Genomic DNA, 18,151 nt, shown 5'->3' on the forward strand with positions numbered 1-18,151 from the left:
AAAATATTGACATCGGCAAAGATTTTTGTAAATAACAATATATTTTCAGTTTAGGTATACAAGGTATAACCAGGTAGTTTACTAATTGAAATGGATCCGGAAAACATTTCTATTTTCGACTTTCAATTTCGAATCCGTCAATGTTGTTGTATCTATATTTATGTGCAATCAATACCGTCAATTACAATAAGAATCTTCAAAATTAGAAAAGATTATTACCCCAACATTTGATTGTGCAGAAATATCTAGAGGATACATTTGGTTTGGTTTGGTTTATTTTGTTTAACGTTATATTAACAGCTAAGGTCATTAAAGGACGGCCTCCCGTGCGTGCGACATGCATGCGTGTGGTGAATGCGTATGTGTGTTTTGGGAGGCTGCGGTATGTTCGTGTTAAGTCTCCTTGTGATAGGCCGGAATTTTTGCCGATTTATACTGCTACCTCACTGAAGCGTACTGCCGAAGACACCCAGCAGGACACCCCAGCCGGTCACATTATACTGATAACGAGCGAACCAGTCGTCCCACTCCTTGTATGCTGAGCGCTAAGCAGGAGCAGCAACTACCATAGGGGACAGAACCCAAAGCCTTCCTCACATGAGCGAACGTTCAACTAAAGGCCAAAAGTGAGCAAACAATAATGGGATTGGTGCATACGTTTGAATATATTAGGGAAACAAAATATTGACATCGGCAATTATCTTTAAATAAAAGTCATTTTCGTTCCATTCGGTAAACTTATATAGGTATAACAAGGTACTTTACTAATTAAAATGGATCCGGCTTTTCGAATCCGTCAATATATTTGTATTTATATTTGTGTGCAGTCAGTTCCGCCAATCACCAGTAGAATCTTCAAAATTAGATAAGATTATTACTCCCAGCATTTGATTGTGCGGAGCCATCTAGGCAGATATGATGTGTGATATGGTGGCCACGTACTGGGCTATTAATCTATACTATTGTAAATATCTATATACATATGTAGCAGGATTGGTTTTGTTTGTATCTTAACCTCCGTGATCGTCTGTCGGCTTGGCGGCCATGCTGGGAAGTAGGAACTAGCGCCACCTAGTGTTGGTGACGTGGGGTTTTCCCCTAGTTATATTTGGTAACAGGGTACGTGTAGCTTAGCCGGTTCGGGTAGTTGGCTACGTATATACGCGTGTAGCACGGGAAAATACAGGCTGGGGGTGGGGCTACTGGGCTATATATTCAGTTTCGCGGGGTTCTCGCCAGTGCTGGCTGAAGTTTGGACCACGGAACTGGTCAGACACTGAGACCCTGCGTGGCGCAACGTATTTCGGTAAGTCTAGTCTTAAATTGTTATTCGGCCTGGGTCGCTAAAATTATGTTTCGGCGTTAGGATATATTTATCAGCCGTATCTGCTGATTCCCGGCTGAAGTTTAGATAGGAACTGACCGAGAATCACCTGATACCGGCATTTAGTTAGTCTCTTCTAAATTACCGTCGTCTACACCTCAATATATACTATGTCTCCGTCGTCTATGTCCAGTTATGTCCATTGGTCCGTCGTCTATAGGCATATTAGGGAAACATTTGTAGCCTTAGTCGGGGGGGGGGGGGGGGGGGGGGGGGGGGGGGGGGGGTTCGTTCCATATATGAGTGTAGTATGCGAGTTGTTTGAGATTGTATTTGTAGGCCTTGTATTGTTTCCTGTCATGTAAATAAATATATGTGAATATATCTGCTCGTTGATTGTCCTTGGCAATGTCATGATGCATACCGGGGTGTATATACATGTAGTTACACAGACACACGGAACCCAGTCGTAGGACCTGAGAAACATCCACTATACGAAAACTGTTACACATATGGGTGTTTCAAAATATCTGATACTTTCTAAATCCCAATAACTCATTTCATCACAGGAAAATAATATACTAGTATACCACATAAAAGTACATTTTCTAAGTTTTATTTGTGGATCTTACCATACTGAAGTGGATATTAAACATTTAACTGTTTGTCAATAAAAGGTACCTTTTTATACAAAGTGCTCCAAATGACGTGCATTTTGGTCAGCGACAAAATCAATTCTACGTCTAAAATTTTTAATTACTAATGCACATATTTTAATAGATATTTCGTGGATTTCTCTGCGGATAGCCTGCTCGAGGTCTACAATGATCTCAGAAGGTGGATTGTACAATTTACCCTTAAGATAACCCAACCGAAAGAAGTATAAAGGGTTGAGGTCAGGTGAATGTTGCGGCCTAGCTGTATGGGTCTTCAGCGATATAATCTTTCTTTTAAAAATTGAATTCGATCACTCAAAAACATTTCCTGCAGTATGTGATGTTGCGCGATCCCCTTGAAACCACACTGATCTAATGCTAGATTTTTTTAGGATGGCCGGTAAGAATTTTTGTTTAAGAAGATGGAAGTAGCAATCACAATTAAGTGTCATGGCGTTGCCATTTGTGTCCTTATAGAAAAATGGGCCAAAAATTCTAGTTGAACTAGGAGACGCCAAAACGGTTACTTTATCACTATGTAGGGATTTCTCTGTATAGAACCTTTGGTTTTTAGACCCCCAGAATCTGAAATTCTGCTTGTTTACCTCATTATGTAGGTCAAAATGAACCTCATCTGAAAACCAAACGGTATCCTGAAATGTCTGCGCTGTTCTATAATCCATCTTACAAATACCAACCGAGAATGAATATCAGTGATTTTTAGGTGTTGCATGACACTAGAGATCACTGTAGTTGTCTTTTAAAACTAGTCGCACAGGCCTTTCGGATGTTTCCTCAATTACTGTTCTCACACTTTCAATATTTTCCTTAGAACGATCATATTTAGTCTTTCCTTTTTTCCATGCCATCCATCAGCAACTGATCCACTGTGTTCAAACCTCTTTACAATACGCTTAATCTGCAGAATTGACATCTTCGGCATCCCTGGTACTTTATATGCACACATCTGACCACTTTTATAGGTGAATTTAGCTGATAGTGCCTCTGCCAGATCAGATGTTTGTCAGAAATCTACATCTTTGAAAATGCCTGTTTTACGAGTCATAGGTGATGTTATAGATGACATCATATTTTCCCGAACTTTTTGTTCGAACAAACTATGAACAATTACCTATCATATGATGTGCAAAGATTAGATTTGTTGATGGAAGGTTTCATGGCAGATTTAGTGCGAAACGTTTCCATCATTACCCTTTTCCCAAGACTTCGTTTTTGCTATTTTTATTTAAATCTACAAAAAGTGAGCGATGAAAGATACATAAAAATACATATATGTATCCTGTGCATGAAACAAATTTTAAGAAAGCGCTGATTATTGACCGGCAGACATAGCAAAATTATAGGAGTTAGTGTCTGAAAACATGGATTGTATGAGTTTCAGGAGAACCAAGGAATGATGCATTTTGTATCAAACCGCATGTAATTCCCCCATCAATGGTCTTAACCCTTATTGTTTCGAGGAAAAGTAGTAAACTGGAAATAAGTGAATAAGTTACTTATGACCTTGCCCTGAATGGAATGAACGTTATTTTGAGATCTGAATATGGCATTTTGTTATCTTAGACTTACAATTGCTGTCTGTTTTTCACCTCTGCATTATAGCGACATATTACACCGTGCTTACTCATGGGTCTTATGTATTAGGTATCCTATGATGAAACATTTTAGCTATGACAATAAATGTGGGTCAGGTTGTTTCTGAGTAAATACTGGGTGAAATGTCTTTTGTTTATGTAATATGATGATGACAAGGAACATCAATTTACGAAGCTATTATACTAAAGTGATGTTTGATTGAATGACCAATCGCGGGGTTTTTTGTCAACAGATCCAATGGAATATATGTTATGATCCACATAGTCTAGTATCGATCATCCATGAACTTAACGTTTCCGCTATTAACGTTAAAACGTTGACACAAATGAGAATTCGATAATGTATTGTATTATCGTCCCTAAGTGATAAATTAGATTGTAGTTAATGTGACCTCATTTTGGAAGCATTAGTATAATATAAACATATTACTTCACGAATGTTATAAAAATTATGAAGAAATAAATATTTTTTATTACAATGTTTATCAGAGTTCTTTAACTCCCATAGATTTCGCGAACTTACCGCTTAAGATATATTCGCGAATATATGTTTCCGCGAACGCTGATCTCGAAATGACTTTAATTCGCGAATGATGAACTATTGGACTCCACAAGGCTCATTTATATATCGGTAGCCGACAGCCTGGCCGCCATACAAAGGAGTTATTTTCGAACAACTAATCGCAAAAGATTTGAATTCACGATTGGACTCTCCTCGCGTATTAACGCGAAAATAAATCCCACGCGAAATGTGATTTAAAGTTAATAATGAACATTAATTACGATTAAAAATAACTTTTGTATATCTGGTCTTGTTGAAGACACCCTTTGAATTCCAATGACTGCATCATACCGAATATATACAGAGTAGGCCCTATATAGGTCCTGCTTGATATTTCATCCCTATGCATCGAGACACTCTAATGAGAATGAGTTTCCTAGAGTCCTGTTATTCTGGTTTTAACTTCAACATGATCTCGTCCGCCGTCAGTTTGCACTTAATGATCAAATGAAAAAACAGGGGATTGTGAAATGCCACATATACACCTATTGAAATATTTCCAAATGATAACTTACGAAGAATATTGTCATTTGGTAACTACATATTGCATATATATTGTATTTGTAAAACATGTTTTATCTTATACCCGTATTATGTCTAAGAGGTATTACTATGGTTACGTTGTTGTTGCTCTTTTTTTCTTTTCTTTTCTTTTTCAAAACATACTTTCAAAAAGTTTCTAAGATTCAAATCATTATGTGTATCAGCTGAGTCATAATGCACGTCTGTTATCGATAATAAAATACTTAACGCATTGTTTCTGGAAAGATTATTTTTTAATCAGTGTAAATTGAATGATACAGCACGATAGGCGTTAATAAGAACGCCTCAACATAAGTTAAGAATAAGCTTACTGTGAAGTACCAGGTACTCGTGTTGGCGGACTCAAAATTAAGCCTTCAACCGAAATTAAATAGTTGGTGCAATGAAGAATTGTCTTGTCGTAGACAACAACACACATTACTTATGACTGTCGTAATGATAGTTTACCCGCACGAAAACAGCTAAAATAAGATTACTACTAAAATGAAGACGTTTACAGTATGTAACTCATGCTTTTAATCCTCATGATATAACGCCTTTTTACAATCCTCATGATTTAACGCCTTTTTACAATCCTCATGATTTAACGCCTTCTTACAATCCTCATGATTTAACGCCTTCTTACAATCCTCATGATTTAACGCCTTCTTACAATCCTCATGATTTAACGCCCTCTTACAATCCTCATGATTTAACGCCCACTTACAATCCTCATGATTTAACGCCTTCTTACAATCCTCATGATTTAACGCCCTCTTACAATCCTCATGATTTAACGCCCTCTTACAATCCTCATGATTTGACGCCTTCTTACAATCCTCATGATTTAACGCCCTCTTACAATCCTCATGATTTAACGCCCTCTTACAATCCTCATGATTTAACGCCCTCTTACAATCATCCTGATTTAACGCCCTCTTACAATCATCATGATTTAACGCCCTCTTACAATCATCATGATTTAACGCCTTCTTACAATCCTCATGATTTAACGCCTTCTTACAATCCTCATGATTTAACACCCTCTTACAATCCTCATGATTTAACGCCTTCTTACAATCCTCATGATTTAACGCCTTCTTACAATCCTCATGATTTAACGCCTTCTTACAATCCTCATGATTTAACGCCCTCTTACAATCCTCATGATTTAACGCCTTCTTACAATCCTCATGATTTAACGCCTTCTTACAATCCTCATGATTTAACGCCTTCTTACAATCCTCATGATTTAACGCCCTCTTACAATCCTCATGATTTAACGCCCTCTTACAATCATCCTGATTTAACTTCCGTTTACAATCATTTTGATTTAACGCCTTCTTACAATCCTCATGATTTAACGCCCTCTTACAATCCTCATGATTTAACGCCTTCTTACAATCCTCATGATTTAACGCCTTCTTACAATCCTCATGATTTAACGCCTTCTTACAATCCTCATGATTTAACGCCCTCTTACAATCCTCATGATTTAACGCCTTCTTACAATCCTCATGATTTAACGCCTTCTTACAATCCTCATGATTTAACGCCTTCTTACAATCCTCATGATTTAACGCCCTCTTACAATCCTCATGATTTAACGCCTTCTTACAATCCTCATGATTTAACGCCTTCTTACAATCCTCATGATTTAACGCCTTCTTACAATCCTCATGATTTAACGCCTTCTTACAATCCTCATGATTTAACGCCTTCTTACAATCCTCATAATTTAACGCCCTCTTACAATCCTCATGATTTAACGCCCTCTTACAATCATCCTGATTTAACTTCCGTTTACAATCATTCTGATTTAACTTCTCCTTACAATCATCCTGATTTAACTTCCGTTTACAATCATTCTGATTTAACTTCTCCGTACAATCATCCTGATTTAACTTCTTCTTACGATCATCCTGATTTAACTTCTCCTTACAATCGTCCTAATTTAACTTCCGTTTACAATCATTCTGATTTAGCTTCTCCTTACAATCATCCTGATTTAACTTCTCCTTACAATCATCCTGATTTAACTTCTCCTTACAATCATCCTGATTTAACTTCTTCTTACAATCATTCTGATTTAACTTCTCCTTACAATCATCCTGATATTACGCCTCCTTACAATCATCATGATCTAACTTCTTCTTACAATCATCCTTATATAACTTCTCCTTACAATCGTCCTGATTCAACTTCTCCTTACAATCATCCTGATATTACGCCTCCTTACAATCGTCCTTATATAACTTCTCCTTACAATCGTCCTGATTTAGCTCTAGTTAGAGACTATAATGGTCTTTGCTACCTGGTTGATGCATTTCTGTTTACGTTGAGATAGTGTCTTCGTAATACATAACATAATCGGGAAGTCAACAATGTATCAAGATTAGCTGGGCAGTAACAGCTGCTCAACTGTGTAAATACCGAATACTTGTGGTGCTCTTGTCTTTGGCAGATCACGACCTTTAAGTTCTGTCCCAACGATATACTCTTCGCCAAGACGTTCTTGTGCCCATTTAATCACTGTATCCATAGCTGGAGTAGACACATTGACAATCTGGGCAATTCCTTTGAGAACGACCAATCCGAACGGGACATCTTCCCTGGTGTAACGGTAAGAGAAGTCAGGAACATAGCCCCCTCCATCGACGGCCTTCATCGGATGGACAAGACCGTCATATGCTTGGTTGGTCTGGAACGATAGTTTCAGTGAACTCCCATCCTTTACCTGGTCAGCATAATACTCTTTCACCCAATCACTGATATGACTTATCGGTGAAATGTCAAGATCAGTTTTGCTACACTTGTCTTTGACAGCTTGGGATGTTAACAATACTTCATCGCTTATTTGTGCCAGAAAATGTGACTGTGAGTCATCGATTCCCTGGTAGAAGAGGGCCTTTTCCGGAAGTGGTTTACCATCCCAGTTCCTCCATTTCCCGTACATTATCGGTGGATGAATCATGGTTTTAGCCATCAGATTGACGACTAGACTATTCTGTACTAGATTAAGCCGCGGTTTGTCGCCAATCAATCTCTGAAGTGTCTCAATGCAATCCAGTGGGATATTACTGTCTTCACCCTGTACCAAAGCAGCACCTACTTTTTCCTTTGTCCCAAGAACCTGAGCATGCGCACCGTATTCAATTAATCGACATGCCCATGGTAATGTTTCTAGAACGACAAGGGTACATTCTTTTGCCTTGCTACCAAATATGTGTGTAAATTGGAAGTCTAATCCTGGATGTGCCGGAACACCAGCGATGAAAGTGTGTGGTCTACAGTAAGGTAGAATAGCTTTCAAGACTGGCGCATGCGCGTAAGATGGTACAACGATGACGATCACGTCGGCTTTCGGAATCACAGCTGTTGGGTCCCTTGTGACCAAAAATGGCTTAGCTTTCACTTGACAAGATTCTCCAGCGAAGGAAACCACAATATTCTCTTTCATGGCTGCTGTCCACCTTTCCGCCTCGTTTTCAAATATTGTGAGAACACTGACGTCAATGTTTGCACGTGCTGCCGCTAAAGTTGAAAAAACGTGGGCTCCGTTTCCGCCACCACATACCACAATCCTCAAAGGTGTATCTGACATTGTGACTGTAAAATATGTAAATAAATAAATAAACTTCATAATTTGACAGAAGATAGAAAATGTTCAATTAGCCTTATGTTGCTGAACAAAATACATCTAACGTTTTTTTTAACTAAATGACGCCAAATGCAATTATCATTCTAAAGTATTCATCATTCAATCGAAGTGACGAATTTTTCAATAATGAGCGATAAGTAAATTTTTCGAAAATTATGAATTGATGAAATTTTTAGAAATCAACTTTGCAATGCATTATTCAATTCTTACACGATTATATGCGATACTTTTTTTTTTACCAGTACGTAATCAATATGTATCAATCTCATTTTCAGGCTAACATTCTGTGTCAACTCCTACGAGGCGAATATGACCGAAAATTGCAGCTCTCGTCTGAGACAACTCGATCACATAAGTTCAAGTAGATCTGTTCAGAATTACACATCTTCATGGGAAAGAGACTAAAATCATCCACCACAATGGAAAGCACGCCAGTCCGGGTAAAGCGAGATAACTCTTGCAGTTTAGATCGATATCTGTTTGGTATTGTGTGTATGCATGTAAAAGCGATTTCTTCCTTGATTTGGTGATTATAGAACCGGCATGCTTGTAATCACTGAACACAGACCTGCATCTGCAACACAATAAATGAACAATATATTGGCCTAACTTACATTAGACAGGATAATCTCGTATACTTTCCAAAAGACAACGACCTCTATACGCGCGTGGTTCACCCTGCTACTTCTTGGAGCGCTTGCTTTTATATGTTCACGCCTATCTGTATGTAACGTTTCGTAACACATGAAAATATAGGTCAACAATGCTACTAGTTTACCGTTAATTTCCGGCTCTTGCAGATAAAATCACGGTTTTTTAAGAATCAGTAAAAACATATGTATGATGATTGTATGTACTAATACGGAGAGTATCGTAAGTTAAATCATGATATGGTTTTATTCAGATTTTTTTGTGTCGACGAAAGATAACGTATACCATATAGTGTTTTGACGCACACGTACACTTCCATGAGAAGCTGTGTAAAAATACAGCTGTCTCGATAGAAAGATAAAGGACACCAGTTGTCGACAGTAGACGAAATCTAAAATCACAATCTAGGATATTAACACATATTTGAATAGTTTAAAAGCCAAGATTGATATCAGGGAATAATAAAACTACAGTATGCAAATTAAAGTAATGGACATCTTTCTGATACACACCTATAGGTACTTAGGTTCTTGAAATAATATGTATGTAAAAAGGAATATATGTTTACGTACATGTATATAATTCATTTAGGGGGACCATTAAGAGAATAGATTTTTCGTCCCAGCTGCAACACTTGGGATTTAAAATCTGACTTATTGTGGTGTGTTTTCTTCTATAGGTGTGTCCTTGGCAGTCATGTACACTTGAGTCATGGGACGGCGATATCGATAGTTCAGTCGGTTAGAGCGCCGGTTCGTGGTTCGACGATCCCTACCCGTGTCGGTTTACATGTTTCATGGGAATCTCAGAATTAGAAACGAATCGGTCTGTATTGTCGTGGTTGTGTCTTTAGGCATAACACTTCACCATTATTGCTCTGGATGACATGCGATGGGCCCCCGTATGTTTATCAGTGTGGTAGCCACCAACTACTACAAGGAGACCTCGCCTAAAAATGTCACTGCATGTAGACGTGCTGGTAAACACAGCAAACAAACACATATTGACAATCGCACTCATATGACCACCTGGCTGTAGAAAAATGCCATAGGGCGCAGAGTTGGCATAATTGTCCATAATTATATGTATTGTTATTTACAGAGGTTTGTAACTCATTGATACATATAATACCTATTTTGGACCGTTATATAGCGTATCTAATATGACCAATGGTATATGTTGGGAGTAGTTTGGCTATCCATAAAGAAGACACAGTTAGTTTCCATTTTTAAGTTTTATGCTAAAACGATCATTGAAAAGTTCAATAAAAAAATCGAATCATCATTTTTCAGTATTATAATCACTACTAATTTATATAAGATTTACTATAGTTTATTTAGAGGAATCACAGTTTTTGACTATCATTTGTTGAATTTCATTCTGGAATCCATTCTACTTTGGTAAGAAAATTATCAGTATGGGATGGCAGTTTGATGGTATGCCCATGTTGGCCTGGCTGCCCCCCAGGAGCTGATGGGCGGGGCAAAAAAAAAAAAAAAGGTTAGAATGACTGATGAACCTCTTGCATTATGTTGCTTTACTACTTCTATTGACATAGTATCCAATGACAACAAACGTTTGCATTGTCACAATGGGTATATTACCTTCTACTGGTAGGTGTAATATTATGCATTGTTTAGGTCTCGGTGGATTAATTTCCATCAAACCAATCACAGAAGAAATAGAAAATGCACAGGAGTTTATTGAACCGCTGTATGTTATAACTAATACGAACAATTCAGCAATTAATTACCTTGATACAACAAAAATCAATATTCTGTCTCCAAGGTTTTCCACATTACCCGTAATTGTAAACACATTTCATGTGCTACTAATCGAAAATGTAGCTATCTTTTTGTGTTACTGTACGATGTTTTCTTTCTTTTTTTTTTCTTTTTTTTTTTACATTTTTGTCCCTTGTTTTATTTCTGTGTTTAATCATAGTTGTAATTTTATAAGACATACAACAACCATAAGTTAGTGTGACATGTTACTAATCTGAGTGAGGATGGATTGACCTGTTTTGTGTCAATGTGTGCTCTTTATACAGTTTAACAATGTCAAGTGGGATGAAAGGATATGACCTTACATTTACATTTGGTGTGGCAATGCCCTTATATATTACTAGTAAATCCCTACCAAAAGCAGCTTCATCTATGAGAGTATAACTGAAGTTGCCCTGAGGGCGTATGAATATCTCACTTGCAAAAAATGTAAACAAAGATGGCCGCCATACATTGTAAAGTCACATTGACATGAGATTCATTAATAGAACGTAAATATAAGCGATAAACTTCCTAGATGGTGCAGACCTACTGGTATAACTGCCACATGTGTCACAGACAAACAATCATGGTGCGCTAGCGCGCACCATTCAGTTTGTCTGTGACACATGTGGCAGTTATACCAGTAGGTCTGCCGCATCTAGGCAGTTTATTGCTTAATTAATTGAAATGCCGCTAATCGATATGCAAAACTGACAATATCGGAAATGTGTGGAGATACTTCAATTTATTGTAACTAATCATAGCTAATTACCAAGTTTATCATTTTTTAAGCAATAATTTGATAGAAATCTAAATAATAAGATGAATGATCACAAAAACAGTTAGGGACTTTTGTGTGTGTGTCATCATTGCCGCATCCCCGTGAAGCGGTCATAAATTGGCGCGGCCAAAGGTCACCGTATCAACCAATAGGATTAAGTTTAGAGTTTAATACACGTGTAGTCTAAACTGTTTGTCATGCCTTCGGAGTTGAATAACATGCACCTATTGTGTAAATGTATGATACTATCGAGTCGGAAATCTAAATGTTAATAAGGAACTTGACCTCGAACCTTTGATTAATGTTCCCTATTCCATGGTACACATAATTTATAGGATAAACACAAACGGTTATCTTCAAAATTGACGCCTGGAAGTTATCCTATGTATTCACCACTTAATCTGTTACGATTTACATTTAATTGTACAACACCTTTTATAGATTCACCACGTTCAATGAGTCATTGGCATGTGTGCCGGTTTGATTAATAATCTAAAATGTTGTTGTTGTTGTTGTTGTTGTGGTCGGTGTTGTTGTTGTGGTCGGTGTTGTTGTTGTGGTCGATGTTGTTGTTGTTGTTGTTGTTGTGGTCGGTGTCGTTGTTGTTGTTGTTGTTGTGGTCGTCGTCGTCGTTGTTGTTGTTGTTGTTGTCTGTGTTGTTGTTGTTGTTGTTGTTGTTGTTGTGGTCGTCGTCGTTGTTGTTGTTGTTGTAGGTGTCGTTGTTGTTGTTGTTGTTGTTGTTGTTGTGGTCGTCGTCGTCGTTGTTGTTGTTGTTGTCTGTGTTGTTGTTGTTGTTGTTGTTGTTGTTGTGGTCGTCGTCGTCGTTGTTGTTGTTGTTGTCTGTGTTGTTGTTGTTGTTGTTGTTGTTGTTGTTGTTGTTGTTGTGGTCGTCGTCGTCGTTGTTGTTGTTGTTGTCTGTGTTGTTGTTGTTGTTGTTGTGGTGGTGGTCGTTGTTGTGGTTGTTGTTGTTGTTGTTGTTGTTGTTGTTGTTGTTGTTGTTGTCGGAGTTAAATATTGACGACATACGTTCATATATACTGTCTCCTATAGGTAGTGTCTATCAGCACGGAGACTTGTAATTGAAAACTCTTTATGTATAAGATCTGTAAATAGGTCTTGACCAGTAGTTGACAGAACAAGAGGCATATCAAAGGGACTTAACGGTCAAAATTAATCTGTAAATATTGGTCTTGCCCAGTTGCCGACAGAACAGGAGGCCTATTCAAGGGCATTAACGGTCACACGAAGTCTGTTTGAATCATTAATGTTTTGACATAAAAAGAAATAATAAACAAAAATATAGAAAATGATATAAGACATAACACAGACAAGTAACCGATGTCTAGCACACAGGTTAATCTATAGAAGGTATTTGATTTTTGCCTGTCGGTGATTAAACAAGGAAACTGCAGGTTTTATTTCAGCAAATTCAACTGTTTTGGTCAATGCCCTTCAGACCCTCATGACGAGCTAGTCAAATTTTGTTTTGTTATCACACTTTCACCATCAATGATTACAATTTAAAGTACATGTACTTCCAAAATAGACTCAAATAATCATTTAAAAAGGACAGAAGATAGATGTGTCAATCCATAGTTATAACGATTGAAATTCTTCGTAAAGTGTAGTCAAGGAGGTAACAGAGGAAACACTTCATCGCACAAGATGTGTTGCAAGACCAAGGGAATAAAAATCGAAGGAATAATAAATTTAACAGAATCAAACGTCTACTTATAGCTACAGTGACATCATTTTGGACAAACAGTGATCGATAGGGAACTCTGTAAAGAGGATAGAGGTTGCGCCAACTGTATAGTTGAAGATTGTCCCAGTTTTTGTTTGATTAATATATATCTTGTAAATATTTAATTGTACTTTTATTCATCATCACTGATATGATTCTCCTATACAAACTACAGTAATTTTATTTTTTTACTCCCTTCTCCTTGAGGGAGAGGGGGTCATATGCTGTTGAAACTACAGCCCCTATGATCAGGGACCGCACAACTCATTCACAAGACCGTGGAAAGCCCTTGACACGTTTTATCGAAAATGGTTCAAACAGTTCTGAGAGGGAATTCGAAAGTGTAGATTGTTTTCAGACTCGGGTCACCCAACGACGATAAAATACACATAAAAATGTCACGGAGGTGACATAAAAACCCACTAACGGGAACAGTCTCACAAATTTATAGCAAACATCGGATACACATTCATTTTGTTAGACATACAAGTGGAAATTAAAATGAGTAGAATATTAATTCAATAAAATTAGTGTTTACAACAGTGAAAAATAACACTCTTTCGTAATTGTGAAAAGTAGCACCTTTACTACCAAATGAAAATGAAAACACACAACATAAAATACTATATAATCGACCTAATGGTAAAGTCTATACAGTGGTACGTAACATCGTATCACGATAGCGTTAACCTGAGGATTATGGACAAATTTTGTTAGAATTTGTAGAAAGTAAACATTTTGTAAACAGAATATATAAATGCCCTCAGTAACCACTGTGTAAAATACATTTGGTTTTGCTAAATACGTTAATTGGTATTATCTATGTAATATACGAATAAAGACAATATGAATCATTCAATTAAGTAATAACTTAATTAACGAATCAAACACTTGCTCGTCATGGATATGTTGTCAAAATGAATATAGGTTCCTAAATTCAGGAAAAGCTACATTCCGATCTTGATCTTTTTTTTTTAATAGTATGTTGCTTTCCACTAGGCGAAAAGATACGGGTCTCTTTTTGCTCTGTGTCCCATGGCAAGGACAAACTTACTCCACTCCCTTTTTTATATGATACAGAAATACAATAAATGCTGCGAGCTTTGTTTGCTTTATATACAGATAACAATGACACAGAAACCTGGCAAAAAAATTCTATGGGTACTCCGTTTTCTTCCGACAGTTAAACCCCTCGCGAGCGTCCGTCTGCGCCTGTTAGAATACAAGTTAAGCAATTGTTGTAAAATAATTAAGTTTTATTGCTACCTTTTTCATTTAGTGCATCTAATTGTTTGGTATTTATAACAAACTCTTATAACTCTGAGACATGAAATTGATTCAAGGTTGATCAAGTCGGACTATCTGAAGGAACAGGAGCTGCTTACCGTACCGAAACACGTAGTCTTGTGCATCCTTTACCGATTTCAAAGGCCGTGGCGTAAACCTTTCTTCATATTTTGACCTAGTTTGCCATTGCTCTGATACATATATGTATATACTAGAACTGTAAGGGGATTACAAACAGAACACTGATATAAACATTTCTTATTTATCCTTTTACTTATACAGGATGCGTTCTTTCTTAAGATTTGCGTATCAGCCTAGTGCCAAGATTATCGAGATAAACAGTCATTGTTAAGAAGAAAAAGGATTGAAAAGGCATTGTTGGGAAAAATTCAAATCATCAACTCGTTCATTTGTGCCCGCCTAGACTTTTATTTGCAATCACCACTGGGATTGTGTATCTATAAAAGTCTCTTTAAATCATGGTTGTGAATAGATACGGATTTAATTGAGCACTTTGAATGCATGAGTGGTATACAGGCAGGCATATCATTTAATCATGTATTTATAAGGAAAGCTTCAGGTTGGCGGCGTGGTCAAAGAGAAGACCAACCGGTTTCTTTTTAACATTAACTAGTGATATTAAATACGTGGTTGTATATATTTTGATGTACTGTGTTTAGAATATCCAGTTAAGAATTTACTCGCTGAAATATATATCACAGTACATGTAGCAAATTTGGAGTATATAGATGATTATTTGAAATTCGAATTCATCTTTGAGGACGGAATCTACTTACTTCTTATTTAAGGAAAATATAACATTTTGTTCCAAATGTGCCGTATACCGCATGATGGAAACGCCTACGCCACGATTAAAAATTGACGTGGAGTACCTTGTAAGAATTATTTGGAAAAATAATTCAATACCAGGCATCTAATGACACTATGGGTGCCAATATATTGTTATATTTACTTGGTGTGATATTGACATTCTCGTGTCCTGCTACACCGTACACACACGACAATGTGAAAGCTCTTCTTACAAACATTTTCACAACTAACTCGTACAACAAGATGGTTCGTCCAACAGCAGATCAATCACACTCAATAACTATGTTCTTGAACCTTAATCTTGTGGGAATAACCAATATTGACGAGGTACAAGAAAAAATGACAACCACGGCATCCCTTGAAGTGTTTTGGATTGATGAGTATATGATTTGGGATCCGGCTGACTACAACGACACTGATATACTTTATGTACCTCAGAAAAATATCTGGAAGCCAGATATTGCTTTGGACAATGGCTTTACTAAACTGGAGGAACTTGGAGACGATTTTTTATTGACAAGAATATACCACGATGGCACCGTGGAGTGGCGACCGTACGATGTGTTTGAAACAAAATGTTCTATTGACATAACATACTTTCCCTTTGACAAACAAAAGTGCGACATCATATTTGGAGTTTGGATGAGCCCGCTGAGCGCAATTGACGTTGAGCTAGGTAAAAGAGGCATCTTACTTGATTCATATCAATCCAATGGTGAGTGGGATCTCCTAACAACGTCTGCTGAAGCTTCAGAATCACAACTAGATGGCGCTGTTGTCACCTTCTCTATAACGGTAAAAAGAAAGCCCCAATACATTCTCAACAACGTAGTGCTTCCTATCGTCATGTTGTCACTGCTTTCGGTGTTCGTATTTGTCCTACCTGTTGACTGCGGAGAGAAGATGGGCTATATTATGACAGTTTATCTAGCCTTTGCTGTCTTTCTGACAATAGTTAGTGGATCACTTCCGGTAAGCTCTTCTATGTCGTTACTGAGTATATACCTGACATTACTGCTCGTTTTAGGAACAGTTATTGTTATGATTACTGCGTTGGAGCTTCGCATTCACTACCGCGATAGTTCGCGTGAAATACCTAAGATTGCCAAATACATGGTACGGTTTAGCAAATGGTTGCGGTGTATTAGGCCAAACAAGATATCTCAAGTCGTGAGTAAGATCGAATACAGTCTCTCAAATGTCAGGGATACAACAGAAAACGAAACGACTGCAGATGCCATTAGACCGATTAAAAAGAATGCATTTTGTGAACCTGAAGTGGTTGAAGAGATCGTCTGGCCAGATGTGACGTCCGCAATCGATTTCTTCTTCTTCTGGTTTTTCATGCTGATAAATATAATAGCAACGGTTTGTATATTTACAGATGGCTACATCAAGAGTGACAAACAAGCCGCTGTGTAGGTGTATTTTTAGTCTTTAGCAGGCGAATAAGTTTACATGGTACAGTATTTCTCGTACAATATACTGTTATCTTATCTTTTTTTCTTAATTTTTGCATTGAAAAAGCATGTCTTACTGTAAAAATCTAAACTCAAAATTATAGAACGGACTATAATTTCATTAAACGTTATTTTAGATCGCCAATTTAAACTGTTAGTGAGCATGCTAATAGTTCGAGTAATACGGGATATTCGAGTTATTAGAGACTAGACCTACTCCAACAATGTTAGAGGTTTTACACGGCGAGATACTTTTAACAGGCGCCGTGTCGCAGTCGGCAAAATCATATCCGACATAAAAAGAGCCGACCAGCGGCCTCTTATGTTATAGGAGTAAGGCTAGACCTAGACCATTATAGGTAATGGTCGTATGAGTGTTACACTGTCCACACTGAATGGCTACTATGTAACGTCACCGTGATTTATTACGATTTATTTTCAGTTGCCGTATTGCAAAAAGAAGACATGTAAAGATTTAACAACATTCAATTATTATTTAAAGAAATATAAACCGATCGATTTATTCATCCATTTTCAAGTAAATGATTTGTCTAAATCATGGCAAAGGCCTACCCAATTATCCACCGTACTATCCGTTCTGGTTAATAGGTGCGAAGAGTAACTTTTGTTCGATATCGCAAGAAAACTTCATTTAAGCCCTGCCAAGTAATTGATGATGGTGTGTGCGATACATATTTACGTTGTACAGTGCATAACCTTCTATTACCTTTGCTACATGCTGTCATTCCGTAATTTGGTTTTACACAAAAATTGGAACTTCCGTTTGCGTTCAAAAAGACTTATTAGAAATGTATTCATATAACAATTTTAATGATGTAGATGGTAGAGAAGGCGACTAATCAAGTCAACCATTATTATTTCCTGTTTTGACGGGACACCCGTATAACTGATTTATTCATTTAACGGGTTTTACGTCCGCTATTATTTAGACCTTTCAGCTGACGAGACCTGTATATCACATGATACAGATCTATACAGCACAATCCCGGGGCCCGACAAATCCACGTGTGACGGAGGTAAAAAATTGTTAGGTTGCCACCTGTTAAAGGAATATGTAGGATTAATACTATAAGTATGAAAGGAAGGGGGCAGAATCAACATTTAACGAATGCAGGTTTGAGAAAGTTGGGTTTTAGTGTACATCTAGTTTGTGATTGTCTAAAAATCGTTTTCCCTAAAGAAAACGAAGGTAGAACACAGTGAAAACAATGGTTTTCGCCTTATCCAACGTTTTCTATCGGGTTAAGCGATTATCATAAAGCATTGTAT

At 37.3% G+C, this 18,151-nt stretch overlaps 3 protein-coding genes across 3 annotated transcripts; 1 reads left to right on the plus strand and 2 right to left on the minus strand.

Moving 5' to 3' along the window:
- Positions 1–5,216: 5,216 nt before the first annotated feature.
- On the minus strand, positions 5,217–6,763 carry LOC117318098 (neurogenic locus Notch protein-like). The gene is made up of 2 exons (XM_033873097.1): positions 6,758–6,763; positions 5,217–6,629 (listed from the first exon to the last, which is right to left on the minus strand). Exons 1-2 carry the CDS (start codon positions 6,761–6,763, stop codon positions 5,217–5,219), a joined length of 1,419 nt encoding a protein of 472 aa, XP_033728988.1.
- LOC117318100 (opine dehydrogenase-like) lies at positions 6,012–9,038 on the minus strand. The gene is made up of 2 exons (XM_033873101.1): positions 8,956–9,038; positions 6,012–8,289 (listed from the first exon to the last, which is right to left on the minus strand). Exon 2 carries the CDS (start codon positions 8,282–8,284, stop codon positions 7,076–7,078), a length of 1,209 nt encoding a protein of 402 aa, XP_033728992.1. The 5' UTR covers positions 8,285–8,289; positions 8,956–9,038; the 3' UTR covers positions 6,012–7,075.
- Positions 9,039–15,214: 6,176 nt separating this feature from the next.
- On the plus strand, positions 15,215–17,758 carry LOC117318163 (neuronal acetylcholine receptor subunit beta-4-like). The gene has a single exon (XM_033873180.1). It carries the CDS (start codon positions 15,516–15,518, stop codon positions 16,821–16,823), a length of 1,308 nt encoding a protein of 435 aa, XP_033729071.1. The 5' UTR covers positions 15,215–15,515; the 3' UTR covers positions 16,824–17,758.
- The last annotated feature ends 393 nt before the right edge of the window (positions 17,759–18,151 follow it).

The sequence above is a fragment of the Pecten maximus genome, chromosome 19 (genome assembly GCF_902652985.1).
Source record: "Pecten maximus chromosome 19, xPecMax1.1, whole genome shotgun sequence".
NCBI classification, from domain to species: domain Eukaryota; kingdom Metazoa; phylum Mollusca; class Bivalvia; order Pectinida; family Pectinidae; genus Pecten; species Pecten maximus.

Bases quoted from the DNA above. Each gene is read 5' to 3' on its own strand.
- LOC117318100 (XM_033873101.1), bottom strand. From the start codon at position 8,284: ATGTCAGATACACCTTTGAGGATTGTGGTATGTGGTGGCGGAAACGGA.
- LOC117318163 (XM_033873180.1), top strand. From the start codon at position 15,516: ATGGGTGCCAATATATTGTTATATTTACTTGGTGTGATATTGACATTC.